At 38.1% G+C, this 26,552-nt stretch overlaps 1 protein-coding gene across 2 annotated transcripts in view; it reads left to right on the top strand.

Moving 5' to 3' along the window:
- The window catches only part of Tsf3 (Transferrin 3), a 195,186-nt gene that overhangs the window by 104,833 nt on the left and 63,801 nt on the right, over positions 1-26,552 (top strand). For both annotated transcript variants that reach the window (XM_067144871.2, XM_067144870.2), the window contains exons 6-8: positions 6,485-6,642; positions 11,850-11,986; positions 21,195-21,364. In XM_067144871.2, coding sequence (XP_067000972.2) covers positions 6,485-6,642; positions 11,850-11,986; positions 21,195-21,364 — 465 coding nt within the window. The remainder of the gene's footprint in view (positions 1-6,484; positions 6,643-11,849; positions 11,987-21,194; positions 21,365-26,552) is intronic.

The raw sequence follows: 26,552 nt of genomic DNA, 5'->3' as shown, positions 1-26,552 counted from the left end.
ATTATTATTATTATTATTATTAAAAAAGGTAAAAAAGTAAAAAAGGTGACTGGATTCAAAACTCATGGCCTTCAATTTTCAATTTCAAGACTATTGCGATAACCACTACTGTACACTACAGGCCCACAAGTTTTAGATTGTGAAATTTAACAATGTGGACGCTCTAGTGAGTATACTGAAGTTCCATATTTAATATTATTGGTTTCACGTCCCACTAACATTTCAGTAGAGTAACCCATTTGATTGATTTTCTTAATATAAGGGGCATAGAACGTAACCTCAACACAGATGCGAGGTCATTACTTTATTTAATACTTGGGGTTCTTATCAGTTCCCATGCCCATTATCTTGCTGGACAATTTCCTCAGCGCATAATACTTATCTTGGAATATAACTGCAATGCAAGATTATTTAGTGTCAAACACTGATATATTATAAACAACACGGCAGTGCACCAAGAATCATAAGATGGCAATATGTTATTGAAGAGTTGGTCACACTAAGCCATGTAGGTAGCAGCACTATCGACTTTCTCGCTGAAAACGGCAAGCTGTCCGGTATTGCCATATTCGAGTATTTGGCTTGTTCCCCAAATGTGCAACTTACCCTGCGAAGTTCAGGAATTTAAGCCTTCTTCCGTAATCACGCAACTGTGGCGACAGAATCTTACCAGAATTCGAAATCATGTTTGTTTCACAAGGGATGACAAATAACATTTTCAGGGCTGGGAAAAATGTGATCGTACTAAGCGGTAATAGCAAAACTTCATAACTCGATAGGCAAGGTATTTTTATATAGATTTAATACAATGAGAATCGGGACTTCAAATTTACAACGTACTAAGCGGGAAAACGTGTTCATGAGGAATGCGCTAACGAGGTTTCACTGTATTCTGAAATATTCTCAAATATTCACTAGTTCATTTGTTTGTGCTGTGTAGTTGTAAAAATATCTGAGACAAATCAAATGGCACCTGACGTAATGCGCTATCTTGCCAAAGAACAGAGCTACACTAATTGTTAGCCGTGCAACACAGGGATTTTTAGTTCCTCAAAATGGCAGCATTATTGCATAATCATCATAATGCTGAGGTCAGACTCTTGTTGCTACATACACTGGTCCTTCCTCTTTCCATTGAGAGATTGAACACTTCCGTTGCATGTGTTATCTAGAAATATAATTTTGATTTTAAATGTTCATGATTTTGTAATGTTCACCGACCAAAGTACAGTTACGGAACTATAGACGTATTTTTTTTGTCAAAAACCATCCTGATAAACACCACCATTGCTAGTTTTATCATTACCATGACAACTGAACATTTCCACTTAGTAGTAAGAATCTAAGTCCGCCTCTGTGGTGTAGTGGTTAGTTTGATTAGCTCCCACCCCCGTAGGCCTGGGTTCGATTCCCGGCTCTGCCATGAAATTTGAAAAGTGGCACGAGGGCTGGAACGGGGTCCACTCAGCCTCAGGAGGTCAACTGAGTAGAGGCGAGTTCGATTCCCACGTCAGCCATTCTGAAAGTGGTTTTTCGTGATTTCCCACTTCTCCTCAAGGCAAATGCCGGGATGGTACCTAACTTAAGGCCATGGCAGCTTCCTTCCCTCTTCCTTGTCTATATCTTCCAATCTTCACATCCTCTCCCAACAAGGCCCCTGCTCAGCAGAGCAGGTGAGGCCGCCTTGGTGAGGTACTGGTCATCCTCCGCATTTGTATACCCCAACCCAGAGTCTGAAGCTCCAGGACACTGCCCTTGCGGCGGTAGAGGTGGGATCCCTCGCTGAGTCTGAGGGATAAACTGACCCTGGATGGTAATAATAATGATGATGATGATGATGATGATGATGATGATGATAATCAAAACAGGTTAGGTAAGAAGCAATCCTGCTATCATATGTGGCTATGACTGTCTCTCCAAGGGTCAGGCGGTCAGTACCAAAACTGACAAACTACAGGACGAGTGGTTAATGGCGGAGGAGTTCTTCCTGATGAAGCGTTTGAGTAGGAGATGACACACACATTCATCTAAATGTTGCTGCCTTGTAGGTGTGGCAGGAGACTGTATCCATAAAATGGATATATATCAGGATTAGGCCTATTGTCTTCATTCTCCAATTTCCAATCACTACGGTTCTTATGCATCACCAGCCACACGCATTTGGAAGGACGTGGTGCGACATTTTCACTCTCACTTCTTTCAATGCTCTTCGCACTACCTTTGAACTCGGATTCATTTTCCAAAATGCCATTATTTCCATAATCGTCATCTAAAACACTGTCTACAAGCGCTTCCAAACTCTTATTTCCCTGATATTGGTTCTGCTGCATAATGAATACTGAATACCATTGAAAATAAACTGTTGTTCAACAATTCCAGTGTCGCACACAAATACAGATAGCATTATTTACAAACAGTATATGCCTCTAATTCCTTACAGTTTGTGTTGTGAGAACTTGCATTGCAAAGAGAATCTAATATACGAAGGGGAAGCGTGACACTACGTCATTGTGAGCTGAGCTCGTAATTTAATTCATGCACCAAAATGCTGCGCACGACCACAGCTCATCAAATGATGCAAATGAGTTTTGGACAGGTGCAAGCTTCGGATGTTGGGTTTGACTGAGACAAAGTGGAAAAGCTGTGGAAATAAATCCCTAAAAAATGGGTATGTGTTATTTTGGCATAGGAACATGAGCGAATCCAAAAATGAAGTTATTCTCCTCCTTCACGAAGATTTACGTGTATAGACAGATGTCAACTATGTAAATGATAGCATCATCCATGTGAGATAACGAGATGGAAATATGCATCACACTTTATTCCAAGTATGTGCACTTCAAGCAGGATGTACTGCAGATGAGAACAAAACAATTCCTTACCGACCTTGAAGAAAAATTAACAGGGGCGAACACCATAATTATGTGCGATCTTAATGCCGAAGTTGAAGAGACAAGGTTGTGATGGAAAGCTCAAGACCATGATAGACTGCATCATCACTGATGGCCAAGCTGGTCGGTATGTTAGTGATATTAGTCATACCCAGTAAGTGTCTAGATAGTGACCATCTTAAAAGATGTCTATGTCCCCAAAGTAAAGTGCCAGAAGATGCCAAAGAGCAAGATCTGGTTGTTGAAGGACTTGGAGAAGAAAAAGAAGCACCAAGAAAGGATAACCACCAAGTTACACAAAAATGAGATTAGAGGGGATAAAAGAAGAATGGATATTGTTAAAAGAAACTTTTATACAGGAAGCTGAGGAAATCTGTGGGGTAAAAAGTGCTCAACCAATAGGAAAAGAAATGACTCGGTGGAATAATCAGGTAAAAACAGCAGCAAAATTAACTGTAATTTAATTGCGATGAAGTGTGCACAATGTAATCCCACCATAATATAGGGCATTTAGTTGTTTGCAGCGCTGACAATAACTTCATAGAAGTGGTTTTCCAAACGCCCTTGCGTCTCTGATAATCATAATTATTTAATGCCAGGTTATTTTTACTTTGATTTTTGAGGATAACAATTCTTCTTCTTCTTCTTCTTCTTCTTCTTCTTGTTGTAGTAGTAGTAGTAGTAGTGAACAGGGCCTATATTGACAAAAATAAGGGTCATTCTTTCTTACAGCAGTTGAGCGCCATGTCCTTTGATAATGAAGTCATAGTCGAGACGCCTAACATTTCAGCCAGACCTAGCACACAAAAATTACAAAGAAACTGGAGAATTTGACCCTCGATGAGTTGGCATACAGATTACGTCTGTTGCCTTGAAGGACGCGTGTGGTTCTTCCCTTCATTGTGGAGCCAGTGGGACATGTGAGCAGGCGGGGAAGCAAGTACCTTCCCCTCTGTGCGTGTTTCATTCATGCTAGATATCCTCGTACTTCCCGTTTTCTCCATCTCCCATCACTCTTAAGATGTGTGCATGTGTTAATGCGTCTGATGGATGTGACCATTGAGAGAGTGTGTGTAAGCAGGTACTGGGTGGTTCTGAGGGTTGTACTGATTTCTTGCCTGAAATGAATATTTCTGGCCACAAGATACTAAAGATTTTGAGTGTACACCGCACCTGGGAAACTGGAGTTGGAAAATTATGATGATCATGAATAAGAATCTAAATACTTGAATATATCTGTTATTATGGTTCATATGATAAAAATGTCATCATTGGTTTGCAGTCCTAAGTCTGTTCACTTGCTATAAAACATTTCCACATCAACCTTTCATTTAAAACTTCCTTCATTGAAATATGATTCTATGCCTAGATGTCAGTTAGAATTTGTTTTGAACCAACTTATATGTACCTCACCTTGAGACAAAACTAAATAATAGGCAAAAATTTGAAGTATACAGGAAAAATAATTTTATTTATATACATTTTTGAAGGAAATTTAAAATGAAGCATCCTAATTTGTCCTGTTATTTCATGTCAGTGTAGAAATGTATGCAATATATAGATTTTCTGGTGTTAAATATTAAGTGCAGTGACATTACCGTTTCATTCTATAATAATGTATAATGTTGTAAATTACTGCAGTTACTGTGTGCTTACGACCTTGTATTTCTTCAGTGACATTTTATTATCAACCATATCATTGCCACTTATTTAGCTTTAGCCGAGCTCCTTCCACCATTCATTTGTAGTTCTGTTCCATTCCAGGTTCCTTCTTATACAGGTCCTGATCAAGTGCATCCATTTTTCTGTGGGTCTCCCTCTTGCTCTTTTTCTCTCAAATGGTCTCTATCATCTGTTTTGGTGTCCTTTCCTCCTCCATTCTCTTGACATGTCCAAACTATCTTTGTCTAGTCTTTTCAGTTTTATTATTCAACTTTTCTTCACAGTGTAATTTTATGTAATGTTCGAAAATGAAAACCTAAAACCTGTTTTCCAGTCATTGACCGGGTCAGGGATGTAATGAATGAAACGTATATAGGCTGTTATTACAATGGGGTTGCCACTCCCAAGGTGATTTTTATTAATGAGTGATAAATGCTATGAAATGTTAATGGAGAGTATTGCTGGAATGAAAGATGACAGGGAAAACCGGAGTACCCGGAGAAAAACCTGTCCCGCCCCCGCTTTTTCCAGCACAAATCTCACATTGAGTCACCGGGATTTGAACCACGGTATCCAGCGGTGAGAGGCCGACGCACTGCTGCCTGAGCCACGGAGGCTCCTTATGTAATGTTTATTGTACAATGATCATTTATTGTTACTTTAAGTTTTCTTGATTCATTGTTCCATAATAATTAATTTGAACAAGTAAAGTTATCTTGTCAATTATGCTTACTCTGTGGATCAGTGGTAGTGTGTCTGCCTCTGGATCCCAAGATCATGGGTTCAAACCTGGCAGAAGTAGTAGGATTTTTGAGACTCCACGTCATACAATGTCAGCATGTAAAAAGATCTCCGGTGACACATTTGATATTCACCTAACAAAATTAAAAACTCGGCCATAGATTACCTAGCAGAGGTGCAGTTTACTCTGCCAACTGGTAGAGTAAAATGGAACATCAAACTTGACATGCAGGCAGCCTACATGGCATCAAATAGAAATATATGCACGTGCTATCTGAGGCGATATCATCATCATCATCAATTATATGTAACCCCGTACGGCTCCATGGCTAAATGGTTAACGTGCTGGCCTTTGGTCCAGAGGCTCCCGGGTTGGATTCCTGGCCAGGTCGGGGATTTTAACCTTAATTGGTTAATTACGATGGCTTGGGGGCTGGGTGTGTGTGCCGTCTTCATCATTAGAATTCATCATTAAGTAGGGCCCCATCCTCATGGACATACAGGTCGCCTATACGGCGTCAAATCGAAAGACCTGCACCAGGCCTCTTCGGAGGCCACACGCCATTATTATATGTAACCCCTCCAATAAGATTGTGTCTTTGGAGTAGTATTTATAAAATACAGAAAAGTGTTTGATATTATTTTAAAGTTACAAATTTCATGGATAGGAGGACCCTTTCTACATATCTTTCTCTTGCTCTAGTCTGTGAGTGGATAATATTCATTATACTTACAGTAGGCTAATTTTGTTTCTGTGCTATTACATACTGTATGTAGATTCTTTCTCTATGTAGTATTATACGTCATCTAAGCAGTAGAGTGATCTGCTAAAATGGTCATTTCTGTCCATAATTGTTTAAAAATAACAACATAATCTTCCTGAATCACAACATAATTATTGAAATGAAGCCTGTCATGAGCATCACAGTTCAACACAGCTTTTCTGCTTTCATCAAACAGCTGTTCAATACTTTTAGTCCCCAAAGAGATCTTATTACCTAGGGATATTCTCAGTTTTCAGGAAAATAAAGATACCTAAGTAATGTTGTTTATCAGAGGTAAATGTTTCTGTATATTAAGAATTTGTTTACAGTGATTTCTCGTGATTTGTTACGTGTCCATGAGCTGCTTCTCTTACAGTTTACAATCATCATCATCATCATCATCATCATATGTTGCTCTTTTTCCAGAGGCCAAGTATCCCAACCTTTGCAAGTTATGTGACTCTCCTCAATCCTGCTCAACAATGGATAAATACTGGGGACGTGTTGGGTCTCTGTATTGCCTGACTGATGGTCTGGGTGATGTGGCTTGGGGAAGACTGGATGACATTAACCAACACTTTGGAGTAAGCATTATTTTGCTTGACTACTGCTTTTGAAAATATGTTGGCCTGTTGCTGACATTGTCAAGATGATACAGTTTGGTTTATTTGAGTTTTACATAAAGCACTGAGGGTGACAGTGTGGTTGTTTTTTATTTTTTTCATGTTAGAGAAGAATAATTCCCTCCTCTGCTGTATAGGATATAGCTCCATTCTTCATACAACTTTGCTCATAATTCTTGGCTATTAAACTGAAAGAAGCTATGTCATTCAGACATGAAACTCCGATATTTTACATTCTAGACTGTTTTGATGTATAATGATATCTTTTGGGAACTGTTTGGTATTTTGAATAGTAATTTCTTTACACAAAAATATTGAAGGTCTCACTAAAAATATTTATTGATATTTAGGTTAAAATTTTAAGTTAATTGTTCAGTCAGTGGTTAACTTAATAGGATATTGAATGCTTGTACAATTAACTTGAAATGGTAATATAAGTTGTCAATATGATTGTAAAAGGTTTCCTTGCTCTTCTTTCTTCATTTTTTATTTTTTTGTGGTACAGTGTTCAGGTTTTCTCTTTCTTTAATGGTCTTTTGTTGCATTCTTTATTGATTGTATTATTTTAATTCATTTGATAATATTCAGTATGTAAGCATTTTGTTGATGTATAGCTCAATTTTACAACACTGATATATATTTACAGTAATTTAATTCTGAATTCACAAAGTTCACAGGTTTTTATTAATGTTTTCTCATATTTACCGTTAGCAAAAGTATTATCGGAAATATCTTTAATATAAATTTCATATAAGGGGTCATCACCATTATTACTTTAATATTCACTTGACATCCAGAATCAGTATAGTGTAGTTTATTAATTTAATTTTTTTTTGTTTTTTTTAATTATGCCTTTTATGCTGCCACTGGTTGTAAGCCACTTGTGGCAGAAATACATACTTGCTTACTTACTTATTTACACTTTTATATAGTGATGGTCTACAAACCTGCTACGCTGGCGTAGCAGGGGGAGAGGTGATACTCCCACTTGGCGCGTCCCAGGTGGCGGATAGGGGGGTCCTAACCGGCTTGCTGGCGGACTTCAGGGAAATAAAATACCTCTCGCAGACCAAACACACAACCCCCTGTGGGCGGGGGACGCAGACGAAGAATACACCTACGGTATCCCCTGCCTGTCGTAAGAGGCGACTAAAAGGGGCGACCAAGGGATGATTGTCTTAGAACCATGAAACTACTTGTGTTTAGTACCACCACGCGGGGAACACCATGGGTCGCTTTTACTTGCGCGTAGTACCACTATATTATGTACCAAATAGGTTTGTGATCAGTAGCACACAGGAGCACCGTGCGGTCGACTGTTGCAGTACCTGTGATTAGTACCACCATATGAGCAGGACCATGGGATGATGGCTACCATAGTTCTGCCTTGCCTATGATTAGTACCCACTATATGAGGAACACCACGGGATAGTGCAGGTCCCTGTGGTTAGTACTCTTATGTCGTTGCCTGTAAATGGCGCCGCAAGGTGAGAAACACCATAGGTCTATATTAAATGTCGAATTTCATAACCTGTGAGTAGTACTATAATGTGTGGAATACTGAGAGCCTCTGCTACTTTTGATTAGTACCGCAGCAGGACAAATACCGTGGTTCTACTTTCCTAGCGATAAGTACCATTATGAGGGGCTGATAACTTGGATTTTTGACCCCCTTTAGACTGCAAGCATCATTGATTCACTGTTATTCCATAGCAGCAAACCTTGGTCAGTAATACTTTTGTTTTACATCATTTTCTGTGAATGTAAGGCATTGCGGGTCGCATCCACTGATTGTTTTAAATTCATATCCATCCATTCATTCTTCGTCCTCACATTTTGAATTCTGGTCAGTGGAGGATTTTGGACTTTTAATTTGTCATTCCATTTCGTCTCATTTCATACCATTAGGGGCCGATGATCTCGATGTTAGGCCCCTTTAAACAAGCATCATCATCATGTAGTGATGGTGACAGTGATGATATATTTCAAACTACTTAACATAAAACAAACTTTTTCTAATTCAAATGTCTATTAAACCCCATAACATGAGTCTTCTCCCAATTTTACGCAGCCTTAAAAAGCCCACTAACATAAAACGTATAATATATTAACTTATTTCAGTGAATACAGCTATTACAAAATGTTTAAAGATTGGGGAAAATAGGATACAAGACAGCATTTAAAGGGAAAACCAAAGCATCAACGTTGTTAATCAGGACAGTTTTCAAGTCCAATCTGCTACAGTATATGTTGTTACAAATCATTATAAATGTAAGAGCACAAAACAAGCTCAATAATTACTGCATCAGGGCTCAGATCTGCCTCCTCTTCTGTTCAGTCTATACATTGTATATATGCCAGAAACAGTTTATAGGAGGTTTCTGAATGCTTATGACTAGACAATAGCAACTGAAAAAGCAAGCATAAACACAATAGAAGATTCACAAGGTTTTAATTATACTAAGTTATTTTTCTGATCATTAAGGCATGAAACAAAACAATAGCAAGTTCTCACCTTCATTGATACTTATTTATTCCGTTCCATCATTTCTGTTGACTTGTTGCATTCCTGTAGTCTTTTGTGCTTGCTCTGTGTTCTTGGACTTCTACCATCTTTATTCATCATTATCTTTTTGTTCTTCCTCATAAAGAAAGCACAAATCAGGAAGACTCCGAGGATCGCCAAACCATGGTTCGACAAGGAGTGCTACACGGCCAGACAAGATACTCTGGACCTTTTACACAAGGCACGGAAAACAGGTGGGGAATCCACATATGCTGAGTATGCAGTGAAAAGGAAAACATATAAGGAACTACTCAGACAAAAGAAGGCGCACTACCTAGAAGAAAAGGCTAAATTGCAAGCTGAAGATGCTATGAAAGACCCTTACATTGCTCTCAAACAACGAGCTACGTGCCCTTCTCCAGAATTTCCAATAGCTACATGGGAGAAACATTTCTCGGAGATCCTTAATCAGCAAAATCTCGACATAGCCCTCCCACTTCGAGAAAATCTACATTGTACAACAAGACCTATTGATCAGGAGGAAGTCAAAACTGCTATCCAGTCCATGAAAAATAAGAAGGCAGTTGGCCCAGATGGAGTTTTCAATGAAAATCTGAAAGATACCTGTGACATTCTGCTTCATACATGGACCACTCTGTTCAACGCGTGTTTGACGACAGGGAAAATACCCGAAGGTTGGAGACAGTCGCATATCAAAATGCTCTTCAAAGGCAAAGGAGACAGGGATGACCCTGATTCGTATAGAGGCATTGCCCTCGAAAACAACATTTATAAGACCTATGTCAAGATCCTAGAGAACAGACTAATTGCAGAAACAGGAACTATGATCCCCGAACTCCAATTTGGTTTCATGAAAGGAAGAGGGACATTACATGCAGTCAAGAATCTCTTGGACAATATACGTGAATCAATGAGGTGGTCAAAGGGGAAATTTTATGTAATCTTTGTAGACTTTAAAAAGGCTTTTGACCTCTTAAACAGAGAAATACTCCTTAGAAAACTAGCGAATATGATTGGAGCAGACAACCCACTAACCATAGCCATAAACAACATACTTGCTTACAACAGGGTCACGATACAAGATGGCAAAGCGTCCTCAGCAGCCATTATACAAAGCAACGGGGTACTTCAAGGGGACCCCCTTAGTCCGATACTATTTAACATAGCCTTAGCAGATATCTCAAATATCATCCACAAAACATCGGTTGTGATGTACCAGTATGCAGATGACATAGCAATAGGATCGAACAACAGAGATGACCTACAAGCTGTAATGGATAAACTCGATAAGTATGCCGACATGAATAGTCTCATAATCAACAGAAATAAAACAGTGCAAATGGTTTTCCGGAAAGGAGGGAGAATAGCAGCAAATGACAAGATAACAAGCAGTGAAACAGCCCTGGAAGTTGTGAATTCATTCAAATACTTGGGAATTACGCTCCAGCCCTCTTCTACTTCTTTCAGAATTCATATAAGAGAAAGGTCATTGGCAGCTATAAGAAATATGTATGATTTGAAGGAACCTACTAAACTGTCTCTAAATACAGCCATGACGCTGTTCTATGCAAAGGTTCTACCTGCCCTGACATACGGTTTGGAGCTAATTTGGGAACATCTAACTCTATCTGACCTTAGAGTTATTGAGAATGTCAAGGCTAGATTCTTGAAAAGAATTTTGGGTATTTCCAAAATGTCACAGTCAAGACTTGCTTATGAGCTAGCCAGAGAAACCTTCCTTATGGAAGACATAAGAATGAGACTACAATTACCCTCCACACGACAAGAACAGGAACTACTTCATATTAGACTAAGAAAACGAGCGGAAATTGACTTGGAATTCTACGGGACGGACGCAATGATTAATCGAAGCTGGACTGGGCCGAACAACGAACTGAGGAGTGCTCTGAATAGACTGGCCATACATGGTTTCCATCACAAACTGTGCGTACGACCGGGTTTTCATGACCCATCTGTGCAGTGCGTGTGCGTGTTATGTAACAAACGATGTGAACGATACCATTTTAGTGTATGCAGCAAAAGAACAGCTTCCTTATTGGATTACTCTAAAATGTAATGCACATTTGTGCGCAAATTTCTTCTTAATTTGTTCTTCCTTTTTCCAATGTCTATCTAGCTTTATTCTTATCTTGCACTTCCCACATCAAGAACTGAAAAATAGTCAAGACAGTCCATCAGTGAGTGCTGAAGCTCTTCCTCCTGATGAAGCTAATCAGCGGCTGAGATGTATGAAGATGTACTCGTACTCCTGTGTTTATGTTGTTCCTTGTCTCGTTTTCTTTTACCTCCCTCCTACCATGCTAATGTGCCATTGTATTTTTTTATATTACCATATGTGTTTTATGTTCCTATGTTTCTATAAATGACTTGAAATATAATCTACTTGTTTATAGTAGCCTTCATTGCGTGGTAACTTTGTAGCTTAACGGTTAGTACTATTAGCTGCCGCCGTCGGGGGGCCTGGGTTCGATTCCCGGTACTGCCAGAAATTTAAGATTGGCAGGAGGGCTGGTATGTGGTTGAATTGGTACATACAGCTCACCTCCATTGGGGGTGTGCCTGAAAAGAGCTGCAAAACTCTGGGATGAGGACACATATTTACTTCACTTTTACCTTTCAGATAACCCCTGGTGGCCCTTCCAATGTTTCTCCTGATGATTACAACTTTCTGTGCGATGATGGTTCCCTGGCACCCCTTGATAAACCACAAGATTGTACGTGGGTGGCTCATCCATGGCAAAGTATCCTGGCCCGAAGGTAAGATTTCTGAATTCTCTACATATCCTACAGATGTGAGTGTTGAATAATTCTAAAGTTTCTCTCATGGAACATTGTCAAGCTGGGAAAGGAAAAAAAAGAAATAAGCAGCTGCAAGGTACATATACAGTCTGGAGAAGGACTATGCAAAGAAAAAAAAGGTCTTGTTCAGTCAGAAGTGACATAGGGGGCTATTAATGTTTGCAGTTATTGTATATGTGTGGTTGCAAGAAAAAAAGAGATGGGGAGAAGTGAAACAGTTGAATATGAGTGACCAACAGAGTTTCTTATCCCCTTCTTTTTTTGAGATTTATTTTCCCCTATTCCTTGTTCTTGTGGTGAAAAATATCAAAATATTCAGTTAACTTGAGTATCATTATACAGTACATTATAACGTATATTTTAAGGTATACCCAGTGAACTTACAATATTGCATAAATCTCTTAATTGTGATCATATGACAGTTGTTTCATAATCTATTACATTGTTATGTTTTCTGAAAAATCTTGTGCATCTGCAAGTGCTGCTGTTAAATTCAGAACACTGTTAATAAAGGAATACTTGAATGTGTGGATAATTCCACCACAGTCCAATGTCTGTCTTCAGTTACGCACTTTTCAATAATGGTCACTGATACCTGTGTGCAAGCAGACTCAGGATGCTCACTCAGTAACAGTTTAACAATTGCTATGCATCTATGTTTGAAGCTTGAAGGCCTTAAAAGTTTGATAGGGCAAAACTCTATCATCATCTTCTCTTAGCTCTGCTTGCCACTGATCTGAATTTCTGCTGCAGAGAACTGCAATTTTTAGGTATGACGGTGACCACTCTTGAACTTTGTCATCTTGGAACACAGCTGGTAGCATACTAACTTTCTCATGCATTGTTAACTAGTCACCAGTGCACACATATGCCATCAATTGATGACATTCAGTAGAGAGTGATACGGGTTATTCAAACATATACTGGACTTAGTGTTCTCACACGTTCAGAAGACATAACATGTTTGCCATGACTTACAGAACAACCTCCATATTACTGGCTTCGTTTGATATTTGCTTACATAACTGTTCCAGTAGAGGCATATAAGAAAGATGAAAGTTGTTCTAGGTTATAATTTTGCATGTGTATTGCATACATGTTGATCTTAGCATTGTGCAGTCTAAGAAAAAAAAAAATGGATAAATTGAAATGCATGTTACTGCCCAATTGGTTTTATTTGCGATAGTTACAAACTACTGTTAGTGATGGTAATTAATGATATTTGGAAGGAATATGGAAAAGAAATTCTGTTGATATTTCAATAGAAGTTCATAATGATTCTGAATATTGTGACAATTATTCATAGATCATTTCTCTGGTATCCCTCCCTTCGGTGGGACTACTTGTGACTAGTACCATCACGCGAGGAATACCATGCGTCGCCTTGACTTGCAGGTAGTACCACTATGTTAGGTACACAATAAGTTAGTGATTAGTAGCAACATAGAGCGGTTTACTGTGCGTTTCCAGTACCTGTGATTAGTACCATCATGTGAGAAACACCACGGGTCTGGGCGTTGCCTGTGATCAGTACCACTATATGAGCGACACTGTGGGTCTGCGTTGCCTGTGATTAGTACCTACTATGTGAGGTACACTACGGGATAGTACAAGTCCCTGTGATTAGTACACCTTTGTGAGGAACAGCATGGGTTTGCGTTGCCTATGAGTGGCGCCGTAATGTGAGAAACACCATAGGTCTGCATTCCTGAGCGATGTACAATACTTGACAGTACTAAAATGTGTGGAACACCATGAGTCTACGTTACTTTTGATTAGCCCCACTACATGACAAAATACCACGGTTCTACTTTCCTAGCGATAAGTACCATTATGAAGGGCCATTGACCTGGATTTTGGACCCCTTTAGACAATAACCATAATTGATTCAGGATTGTGCTGTGGACGCAGTCCCTTCGTCAGTAATATTCTTCTTCAGGGAAGGTGTCCGATCCACTGATTGTTTTAAGTTCATAATCATTGTATATAGTCATCTTTTTGAATTCTAGTCAGTGGATCAATTTTGGAATTTTTTAAAATTTTCAGTATTGTGAGTAGGATCCGCTGATTATTTTAAATTCATATTCATCCATTCATTCTAAATCATGTTTTGAATTCTGGTCGGTGAATGAATTTTGGACTTTTAAATTGTCATTACATTTCGTGTCATTTCGTACCATTAGGGGCCGATGACCTAGATGTTAGGCCCCGTTAAACAAGCATCATTGTCTGTGGTATCCAGTGTGGTGTTAAAATGGCTATCTTTATTAAGTTTTGTATATTATTGTTCAGATTATCTGTGCAGTTTGTTTCTTTGCCTTCCACAAATGTTATCATGTATCTGAGTATGCAGGAAATTTTTTTTATAGGAGTACCTGGCCTTCAAAATGGTTCTGCTTTGGATTTTATATACCCTATTAGATTATTTGTTAGCTTAAGCGGATCATTTTTATGTAAAGCATGCACTACACCTTTGGTTAATTTAAAAATGAAGAATACTTTCCTACAAGATATCAGCTGTTTTAATTCGGTTTTGACTGAGAATTAATGTGACAACTTGCATATAATTTTATTATTAAGTTTAATCATAGTGTGGAAACCATGGCAACAGTGTCTTCTGTGATGTTGCCAACTAATCATTTCCAGTTTCCTTTGCTCATACAATGGTCTGGAGAATAGGATAGAAGAGACTTGCCAACCATGAATATTACATGTATCTGTGCTACAGCTTAAGTTACTTTTTAAAAGATCACCTTGCAAGTTATTAACATTGTCCGGTGCCTAGAGACTGATCTTACACACTCGACAAGGAAAACACTTGGAACATATTCTAAAGATATGCCACATGTACAGAATCCCTTTTATTTGGCAATAACAGGACTGGACTAGTGCTGGTTAATTAGGATTCTGTGTGGACTAGCTAAAAAATGGATAATGATATACTATTACATGTAACATATCTTGTAAAATCTCAATGTTTAAAGCATTTTAAAAATCTTCCTGAGACTATAAATAGTATTTTAATAGACAAAAAGTATTTTAGTAGGTAACTGTTCAAATTCAATTCAAAGGACCTGTGATAATGTATTAATTTAAAATGTGTTTGATATCCTCCTGACCGGGTGAGTTGGCGATGCATTAGGAGTGTGCGGCTGTGAGCTTGCATCTGAAAGATAGTGGGTTTGAATTCCACTGTCGGCAGCCCTGAAGATGGTTTTCCGTGGTTTCCCATTTTCACACCAGGCAAATTCTGGGGCTGTGCCTTAATGAAGGCCACGGCTGCTTCCTTCCAACTCCTAGGCCTTTCCAATCCCATCGTCGCCATAAGAGCTATCTGTGTCAGTGCGATGTAAAGCCACTAGCAAAAGTAAAAAAGATACCCTCCTGTTTTCTTGGCTTTCTTTGTCTTTGAATGAATGAATGAATGAATGAATGAATGAATGTTTTTAATACAGTGCAACTTTATCATGTTGGTAGTCGACATGTCTGAACACTGTGATAAAATGTCTCCAGTTCTTTTACCCATCCTCTGTGAGGAAGAGTGTGACGGGAATAGAGTTGTCGTTATTCAACCATTCGCTAACCCGTGTCTCATTAGACTAAGGTTTCTTAGATTGTAGCATATTGGTTATTTCTGATACATAGTAGCATGCATGCCTTTCTGGTTAAGATGGGAGGCCTAAAATTTCTTTGTCACTCTTCTCCTTGAACATTACCATGGTCCATACGTTATGTGAGGGGTTTTCAAACTCGCTTAGCTCTTAAGCATTTAAAAAAGATATAAAGTGAAGACCAAAAAGTTATGATATTGTATTTTTGATTGCATTACATAGCCATGCTGCAGCAGGCTTTTTATGTGCAGTTGCTGGTATGAAGTGCTCTATAGATGCTGTGCATAGGTCTGATAATTGTGCTGGTGGCACCACGCTATACCTCCATGACTAAATACAGATGGTAGGGGCCGGTGACCTTCGATGTTAGGCCCCTTTGAACAACAAGCATCATCATCATCATCAAATACAGACGGTGTTGATCGCATTCATTCGTCAGTTGTGTACAATATAGAAATGACCTATGGCTTCCTGTCAGTATGAGCTTGAAATATTAGTGAGAATGAATTAAAAAGAATAAATCTTGTTAGTGGACATGTAATTAATTTGAACAAAATAAGGAGGGATATTTTTCTATGATACAAGCAGAAGCGATTGGGCAAACATCTGTAAATCTCCCACCTTACCAAGTACAGTACTGTATGTAGTGAGGAAAGTGTTTTGTTGTTCATGGTTTACATTGTACAGAAAATTTTTCCACAGTTTTTCTTATCTATTTCTTTTGCTACAGATTGATGGTAATAGAAATATTATTTATAGCTGTTGTCATTGACCAGCAAGAGGTGGAAAGTCATCTAAACATGATGTAGCTGCACCCCTCTATTTTGTTAATGATGAACGAACTACTTCAAAGACTGAAACACCACAAACCTGAGGAAGACTAAGGAGAAATATTTTGAAGGCAGGAGAATTAATAACTTGCTTCCGAAAAAAGAAATTAAATTCCCCGTAACAGCTACACCCTTAAATTTAGAACACTGAACTCATATTTCATGCCTTTTATGACTAATGCTGACAGTGCAAAACAGAACCAAAGTGGAGTGCGATTGGAAAAGTGTTAAAATTGGTAGACAGCACTGTACTGCTGGAGGAGTGTAAAAACTCAACTCACTTAGAAGATTCCTCAACACATTTTCTCAAGTATTAAAGAAACTTTGTATTACCTCATTTTGACTACTGTGACACTGTGTATGACAGCCTGACTGTTACTCTTAATGACAAACTACAACACATGTAAAATGCCTGTGTTTACTATAAATACAACCTATGTTACTGTGACCAGGTGACACCTGCCTATGATGAAGTTTGTTGGCTAAAACTCAAACAGTGCCATAATCGTCATGCTTTATACCTTCTTCATTGAATATTCCCCTCATGCTCATCTCCCTACTTCTACTGTCAATTTTACCACCTCTCATCCAATCGCAGTTTTGTAATACTGTCAAAAACCAGTATTCTCTTTTTGATATCACCTCATCGCATTACAAGATACACACTCATTTGATATTTTTTCAGCATGACAATTGAATACACTACCTGCCTCTGTCAGAAGGGCCTTCATCTGCTAGTTTCAGGCAATGTTGTCTCTAATATCTACCAGGTAATAGAAGTCCTGGATTGTTGTTTGTATGTTACATTAATGTGGTAGATTAGCTTTTTTTCTTTTTCAAGCTATACACTGTATATAAACAAACTATTATTATTATTATTATTATTACTATTATTATTATTATTATTATTATTATTATTATTATTATTATTATTATTATTATTATTATTATTATTATTATTATTAAGGATAATGGACATCAGCTAACATTTTGTGAATACTATAGCCATGTTATAATTGCGTACATAGTCATCATTTATTTATTTCCTTGTTTTTCTATTGTTTAGTAGCTACAAGATATTTCATTTGTTGTCTATTTTAATTATGCACATGTAAATATTGTATTTTTTGATTAGATGACCTTAATCTTTTCAGACAAAATAAGTACACTAGATATATCTATATAAAATCTGTTGAGTTCTGTACAGTTATTTGCTTCATAACAATCTGTGGGGTAGAACACTGGTCCATGACAAAGAAACAGAAGTAGATCCTTCATATGATGGAGATGATCTTAACATAGCCACTGGGAGTTGCCTGGCTGGACCATGTCAGGGATGAAGACTTTGGAATCGCCTTCCTCATCACTTTGATACTGGCCAAAATGAGAGATGTTACTGTTCTCGTTTGGCCACATGGCTACAGCTGATCGAAAATCCATTTCAAAATGGACTCTCAAACTTAGCTCTGATAGAGGATGGACTGCTTCAGAATTACATATGATGTTCAGGTGTTATATGAAGCTATATACTGGGTGATATAAAGTCGAGATTTGTCGTGGAGGTGTCTCCTTCTAATGCTGCAGATAGGTTGATGCAGAAATCGAGTTGCAAGAAGGTGCCCTCTGCAAGCTTGGTAGAGGGTGACTAAGAAAGCAGTGGATGAATTTCTTTGGGATTATGTGTGAATGCAGGTGTCTGTCCTTTTGACCCTGCAGATTGGGTGCTGTGCAGGTTAAGATGCATGAAGGTGGACCCTACAGGGGCAGGAATAATGCCAGCAAAGACTGATATGCTGTAGATGATTTGCTCTACATATTTGACAAATTAATTCCCATAAGATTATTTCAAAACTTAAATACACCTAAGCTAACTGTATTCAGTGTGTGTCTACTTCTAAAGTCTGAGAAAAGGTTCTGTTGCTTATTTGCTACTGTTATTATGTGTTCAACCTTCCTCGCTCCACCTGGACTACACTTAAGGCGACACTCCGGAAATAAAAAAATATTTTTACCTAATGCATAGATTTTCATGAAACTTTGTGGGAATGTCACCTACATAAAAGTAGAGATATTGCGAACATTTCATTCATATACAATTAATAGTTTTCAAAAAAAAAAATTTTGAAATTTTTAATTTTATTTTTTCATGAATTTAATTAACATGTTAATGTAAATTTTTAATTAGGTAGATAATACTTCTTTTAAAAGTACTACATAACGATTTTTCTGTTCATAATTTGTATAAAGAGATATATCATACTGATGTTTGTGTAATTTTTACGTTCTAAAATTTTGGACTTAAAAATCTCTACTACTTGAAAAAATACTGCAATCAAAAATTCCATACGCAGGTTTATTAATATAGCTGTGATACATATACCGCACAAATTTTGTTACAATTGGCTCAATATTATGGGAGAAAAATGGGATTTAAATGTACAAATTACAATTGGCGGAAAAATTAAAGCAATGTTTTCTTCCTGATTCATTACCTGAAAGTCACCAGAACAGTATGTTTTTCCTTCCATTCCTTTCTTAGCAGCTTCTGTACGAACACTGGTAACTCTGGAAGCTTGTCTCTTCTTCTCCTTCTCCAAAGAATGGAAAATCATTCACCTGCATTTTGTTTTTCACAATGCAACCTTTCCTGAATCGAAGTAATGGGGATTGTAGTTTCTGTCATGTCATGATTATAGGGTATAGGTGCAGGACTTGCATGGCTTGGAAGTTGATGCGACACTTTCCTGATGAGAACAATCTGATTCCAATAACATTTTGTGACCTTTTTTCCCTGATTTTTTCAATGGAGACTCCTGTTCGATAATAGCTGATCCCCACCTCTTTCCTATCAAAGGTTCAGCAATTCGTCACTTAGCTAAGGCTGATTTATGTTTACACATATTGTTTATTCCATTGAATACAAGCTATCAGTTATTACAGTACACTGTCTTTCAATAATAACAGTATCTTGATACGCAACTACCTGCGTACCTCATGAAAGTACACAGGCTGGCTACCACCACAGAACCTACGAAAGAGATTAAACATACGAGAATAACAAAACTTATAGTTGTCGGCACTATTGTAGTACCATCAGGATTACCAATACAAGCATAAAATGTTGTCGATGACAGTCGAGTACTGAAATATTAGTCCGTAACAGGCTTTATAAATTCATTCAGAAATATGGTAGATCTTACAGCTTGAGTCTGTACAAATATATCAGGAGAGTGGGGGGTGCTTTTGCCCATCCCATGGATGCATAAGTGCAAAGAACAGGCATATTTGTTTGACTGGAAACATGACAATGACATCATTACCTAACAAAGCAGTTCAGCGGATGCCACGCCCATTTCTGCTGTGTGCAGACTGGCAAACAAAGCATTATCAAAGTGATAAATGGCTTAAATTCAACAAAATAACTTTGCGACAAGAAAGAAGAAACTCAATCCTTTCAATTTCAGTCATTAAAAAAAATTGCCAAAATGACCAAAATATTGCTTTTTATCTCCGGAGTGTCGCCCTAACAGGATAAGCTGCAGAGTCGGAAGAAGAATTTCTGGTCTGCATCGGTGGGGCTGGAAAGACTCTCCAGCTTGTGACTGTAGTGCTGAAGTGCAAACCATTGTGCACATTCCGAAGGACTGCCCTCCGCGAGCTTTTGCTGGTTCCATCGAGTACATACATTGTGTGACCGCAGAGGCATTCATTTGGATGGAAGAGCGTGACATTCGTCTATAAGAGACTGAAAACCCTCCATGTATTAATGTAGACTTTGTATTTGTATATTTTTAAAGTATATATAGAGTCGATTGTGTATTTTTTGCGTGTGTCAAGAATGTGCACATTGTCAACTGTAGCATCATACACTAAATAACAATAAAAATGATGTATTTAGTAATATCTAGAGCTAATTTTAGGTGCTGCACCTTAATTCTTTTTTTGCTATTAAAATGCCAAATTAGCTTGTCTTTCATAGAAAACTGTGTTTTAATTTTTTTTTTTTTTTTTTTTTTTTTTTTTTTTTTTTTTTTTTTTTTTTTTTTTGGCACCTTTTCTCAATGCAAGCACCTTTTGGCACCTTTTCTTAATGTCAGCACCTTTTTCCACTTGTTTACTACTTTTTTGGCCATTTGGCACATTTTATTCCTAAAAAAAATTAAACAAGAAAAACAGAAAAAAGCTTGGTTTTATGTAGTTCCTCAATTTGCCACTAGGATCGTAAGCTCCCTATACTGCACTAATCGGGAGCTTAAGTACAGTACGAACCTGGTGATTGTTGAACTATCAGCTTGCAGTTTTGTGGATGGGTGATTTTAATAACATTGTGTTCTGCAACTTGTTTTAGATGGATTTGTAATACATGATAATGTGAGTGAACTTTGTGTCCATATATATATGACATAAAATTAGTTTTGGTGATGTTTGTATGAATATTTACATTTAAAATTTGCACCTTTTTGCACCTTTTTCAACTAAATTAAAGCACCTTTCTTGCACTTTTTTAACCAAAAATTTGCACCTCAAATTCCTGGCTATAGTAATATCTGATACTATCAAGTTTACTGCTCTTTGTGACTGGCTGAATCTACAGTAAATTCACACATATTAAGTAACACTGGCTGTTTTCTAATTCTGTCAGATTGTATTAACTACCAGTACTGTGTTAATGATAGTAGTTTCTGCTTTCATATTTCTTAGAGCATGTGTATTAATTATTTTCAGGAAGTCTGCAGAAGGGGTTCAGAAAGTTGTGTCATTATTGAAAGGAACTTCAACTACTTCATCAACTGCATCTGCATGGAAAACAGGTCTCCAGCTCATCCTGCATCCATCTTCACATTATGTTCTGCCTCTTGATACAGTGGTGGTACCTGAAGACTATCTCTCAAAAGGTAAGATAAAATTGAAAATCAGCATTGTTATGTAGGTATTCTAGCATTAAAATTGTGCTAAAAGATTTCCTAGGCCTATCAAATCTGACACTTTCAGGCTGGAAGAGAACAATAGTTTACCAAGCAAGGTCAGATTGAACATTTAAAATATGCATCCAGTAACAAGTATGCGGAAGCAATACCAAACTCGGGTGTGGGGTCACCAACCCACAATCCCAAGTTGAGAGTCTCTGGTAGCCCCTCTTTCAGTCACCTCTAACTGCAGGCAGGGGATACTATGGATGTATTCTTTTTTTGCTTTACGTCGCACCGAAACAGATAGGTCTTATGGCGACGATGGGACACCAAAGGCCTAGGAGTGGGAAGGAAGCAGCCATGGCCTTAATTAAGGTACAGCCCCAGCATTTGTCTGGTGTGAAAATGGGAAACCATGGAAATCCATCTTCAGGGCTGCCGACAGTGGGGTTCGAACCCACTATCTCCTGGATGCAAGCTCACAGCTGCGCAATCCTAACCGCACGGCTAACTCACCCGGTAATGGATGTATTCTATGCTACCATTATTACACATTCAGTTGTCTCTCTAGTGTCATGAGGTTGGCAAGTTCTTATTAGTGTATATATCACATCAGAATAATAGGAAATAAAATATAATTAAAAAAAGGTAAACTCATATACTCGTATTCTTCAAGGAAGATCTTGAGCTTAGTTGGAAAGTGCATTGAGACATTTGCTGTACAAGCCAGTACTAGTGGGAAATGACACAAACTTATTAAATGTTACGCTGCGCATATGAAACGACTGTGGATTTTATAAGAATATTTTAACATAAAAGCATAAATGTAAACATTCCTGTCTTATATTAGGACCAAAACAGTAATAGGCAATCCCAAGAACTCCCATGGCTTTATATAATGTATGGTACAACATCTATTCTGGTCTCTAGAACACAATCATATATAATGCCTGACGGTGTCAGAAGCTTAAGTGCATCATTGAAAACAGCAGCAACTGTGAAAGGTTCATCTTGGCAACATGACAAAATGAGTAAAAGTTCTGAGAATGCACATTTTGTAAAGAATTCATTCTACTCAGGAAGTGAGCCATGGCGAACCTCAGCGATAAAAATATATCAAGTCGTTAGACAAGAGAAAGCTTTCAAGCATATTGCAAACTCTTATGATGCAAGTAAGGTATCCAATCATATTAAAATACTAGACTCTTGTTAGGAAGGAGCAAGTTCAATTCCTGTCTGAAAACCCAACTATATAGTGCTCTGAGAGAAGTGCCAAAAACCTGTTCATTGATACAATTGAAAGAATTCAAAAATAAACATCTGACTCTGGACATAATTTACATGTTTTACAAGTACGAACATTTGACAAAACTCGTTCTTTCTTCAAGTAGAGCTGTCAGAATATGTCAGTCTCCTTCCAATTGTTGAGGTCACTCTGCTTTATAATTTCCGAGATTTCCCTAAATAATACTGGCCAAATGATAGGCGAAGATGGTCCCTTATGAAAGTTCACTGCTGATTGTTTTCCGAGTATGGTACTTGTTCTATTACCGCAATGACTGGATGTTGATGCCTAGATCCATGGGTATGTCATGGTGGTCCTTTTCTGGGATAATGTTTCTTAAAAAAAAAAAAAAAAACGCTTAAGGATTTAGCATTGATGGGACTGAAATTTCTGGATGATTGACGCAGAAAATAGTCAATGGATAATACGGGATTTTTAATACAAGATTTACTTAGGACGCTCACAGGACCACGTAATTTCAATTAATAATCCGGAAAAATGTTTCTGGGAACATACAATCGAACTTCCACTGTACATCTGAAATGCTAACAAAGTCCAAGTTGATAACTGTGTTACATCCCTTGAACAGAAGAGAAATTGATCCAATTCATTGATCCAAAAGACTTATCTAATGAAACACTTTGTAAAACTTGTTTATAATCATTACCAAAAAAACTAGGGTAATTATATTTTTTTCAGACATTCCCCAGGCAGAAACCAAGATGTGGCTACTTCCCAGTCTGAAAAAACAGATTTACGTCAGCTCGCTGTGATGCGTGCAGACGGTCAATGTGCAAAGAGCACACTGGACTAACAAAAGTAGTATGCAGTGAATGTTTTTCACAAGAAGTTGAAAGAAATGAGTGAACAGGACAATGATAGAAAATGGTGAGGTTTACAAATCTGTGGTACTAATGGAAGAACCCGATATGTCAGAGAACTTGATTTTTCAGAAGATTGCAAAGAAATTGGAAATTTATTGAACATCTCCCTTGGTAAGTTACTCCAGTCCCTAACTGCCCTTCCTATAAACAGATATTTTCCCCAATTTGTCCACTTGAATTCCAGCTTTATCTTCATATTTTGATCTTTCCTACTTTTAAAGACACCACTCAAACTTATTCGTCTACTGATGTCCTCCCATGCCATCTCTCCACTAACAGCTCAGAACATTCCACTACCGAGCTCGATAGCTGCAGTCGCTTAAGTGCGGCCAGTATCCAGTATTTGGGAGATAGTAGGTTCGAACCCCACTGTCGGCAGCCCTGAAAATGGTTTTCCGTGGTTTCCCATTTTCACACCAGGCAAATGCTGGGGATGTACCTTAAGGCCACGGCCGCTTCCTTCCCACTCCTAGCCCTTCCTTGTCCCATCGTCGTCATAAGACCTATAGTGTCGGTGCGACGTGAAGCAAAAAAAATGGTGTCTTACCAGAGACTTATATGCCCTCTCCTTTACATCCTTACTACAATCCCCAAATACCCTCATAACCCTGTGCAGAGATCTGTATCCTTTTGTTTACAATCATATTTATGTGATTACTCCAATGAAGATCTTTCCTTATATTAATATCTAGGTACTTAAAATGATCCCCAAAGGGAACTTTCACCCTATCAATGCAGTAATTAAAACTGAGAGGACTTTTCCTATTTGTGAAATTCACAACCTGACTTTTAACCCCATTTATCATCATACCATTGCCTACTGTCCATCTCACAACATTTTCAAGGTCATTTTGCAGTTGCTCACAATCTTGTAATTTATTACTCTGTACAGAATAACATCATCTGCAAAAAGCCTTACCTCTGATTCCACTTCTTTACACATATCATTGATATATATAAGAAAACAAAGGTCCAATAATACTGCCTTGAGGAATTCCCCTCTTAATTATTACAGGGACAGATAAAGCTTCGCCTTCTCTAATTCTATGAGTTCTATTTTCTAGAAATATAGCCACCCATTCAGTTACACTTTTGCCTAGTCCAGTTGCACTCATTTTTGCCAGTAGTCTCCTGTGTTCTACCCTATCAAATGCTTTAGGTAGGTCAATTGTGATACAGTCCATTTGACTTCCTGAATCCAGGATATCTGCTATATCTTGCTGGAATCCAACAAGTTGAGCTTCAGTGGAATAACGTTTCCTAAACCCAAACTGCCTCCTATCAAACCAGTTATTCATTCACAAACATGTCTAATATAATCAGAAAGAATGCTTTCCCAAAGCTTACATGCAATGCATGTCAAACTCTCTGGCCTGTAATTATCAGCTTTATGTCTATCACCCTTCCCTTTATACACAGGGGCTACTATAGCAACTCTCCATTCATTTGGTATAGCGCCTTCATGCAAACAATCAAATGAGTACTTCAGATATGGTACTATATCCCATCCCATCCCATCCCATTGTCTTTAGTATATCCCCTGAAACCTAATCAATCCCAGCTGCTTTTCTAGTTTTCAACTTTTGTATCTTACTGTAAATGTTAACACTGGAATTCCAATAAACAAACCTAACAATCACTTTCCAACCATCAGGTAAGAATTTCTATTATCATGGACAGGTTTATCTTTCATAAGTGTATCGCAACCAACAGAGACTTTTATTCTAGCGACATATATTATGAAAGTACATTCTTTTGTGGTTACAGGTTCTGCGAGTAAAGTACCGTATTTATGTAAATAATACCCACACTTTTTTTAAAAAAATTGGGGCACGAAATTGGGGTGCAGGTTTTATTTGCGTCAATGTTGGCATTTTTTTTTTTCAAAATAAGCCTTCCTAAATTTAGGGTGCGGGATTAAATACCCGTATTTATGCGAATAATACCCACACATTTTTAAAAAATTTGAGGCACGAAATTGGGATGCGTTTTTTTTTGCGTCAATGTTGGCATTTCTTTTTTTTCAAAATAAGCCTACCTAAAGTTAGGGTGCAGGGATTATTCGGTGGCTGAGATTATTCGCATAAATACGGTATTTTGAATGTTGGCATAATCCAAATATGGAATGATTTATATTGTGGGGCTATTGTGAAATATGGTCTGCCACGAACTTACTACACTGGTGTAGCAGGGGGAGAGGTGATGCTCCCACTTGACGCGTCCCAGGTGGCGGATAGGGGAGGGTCCCAACCAGCTTGCGAGCGGACTTGAGCAAAATAAAATAGCTCTCGCGGACCAAACACACAAACCCCTGTGGGTGCGGGACGGAGGCGAAGATTACACCCACGGTATCCCCTGTCTGTCGTAAGAGGTGACTAAACGGGATGATAGAATTAGAACCATGAGACTACTTGTAATTAGTACCATCACGCAGGGAACACCATTGGTCGTGTTTACTTGCAAGTAGTACCACTATGATAGGTACACAATAGGTTTGTGATTAGTAGCAGCAGAGTGTGAATCCGGGTGGGATTTACAGTACCTGTGATTAGTACCATTGTGAGAAACACCTTCAGCAAATGCTGATGAAAGTTACAAACTGAAGGTACTGCATCATGCTTCAATTGTCTTCTGCAAAATCACTATCTTTAAAATGTTTGGGACATATGAACTGATGCTTGGTTGGAAACCAGTTTTCTTTTCTCATGCTCAATACCCACCATTTCAGCATTTCCTCCCTGTGCAGAGGAAACCTGTGGATAGCAATACCAAAACTTCCATTCATTCGGACAGGAAAATTTTTAAAAATCAGCGCTAGTAGGCCACCCGGGAGGGCATATATAGCAAGTGGAGGTTCAATTCTTCCCTAGTACGTCGGCATTGCATTGTGCTTATCACATGTATAGCTTGCAGTTGCAATGTAACCCCCGAGTAAAACTACAATGACGTTACACACAACAAATGCCATAGGGGTTACGAGGACGATAAAGAAGGAAAGGTGAAC

This window comes from Anabrus simplex, chromosome 1 (genome assembly GCF_040414725.1).
Source record: "Anabrus simplex isolate iqAnaSimp1 chromosome 1, ASM4041472v1, whole genome shotgun sequence".
Classification (NCBI taxonomy): Eukaryota; Metazoa; Arthropoda; class Insecta; order Orthoptera; family Tettigoniidae; genus Anabrus; species Anabrus simplex.
This window is presented reverse-complemented; position numbering and strand designations above follow the sequence as displayed.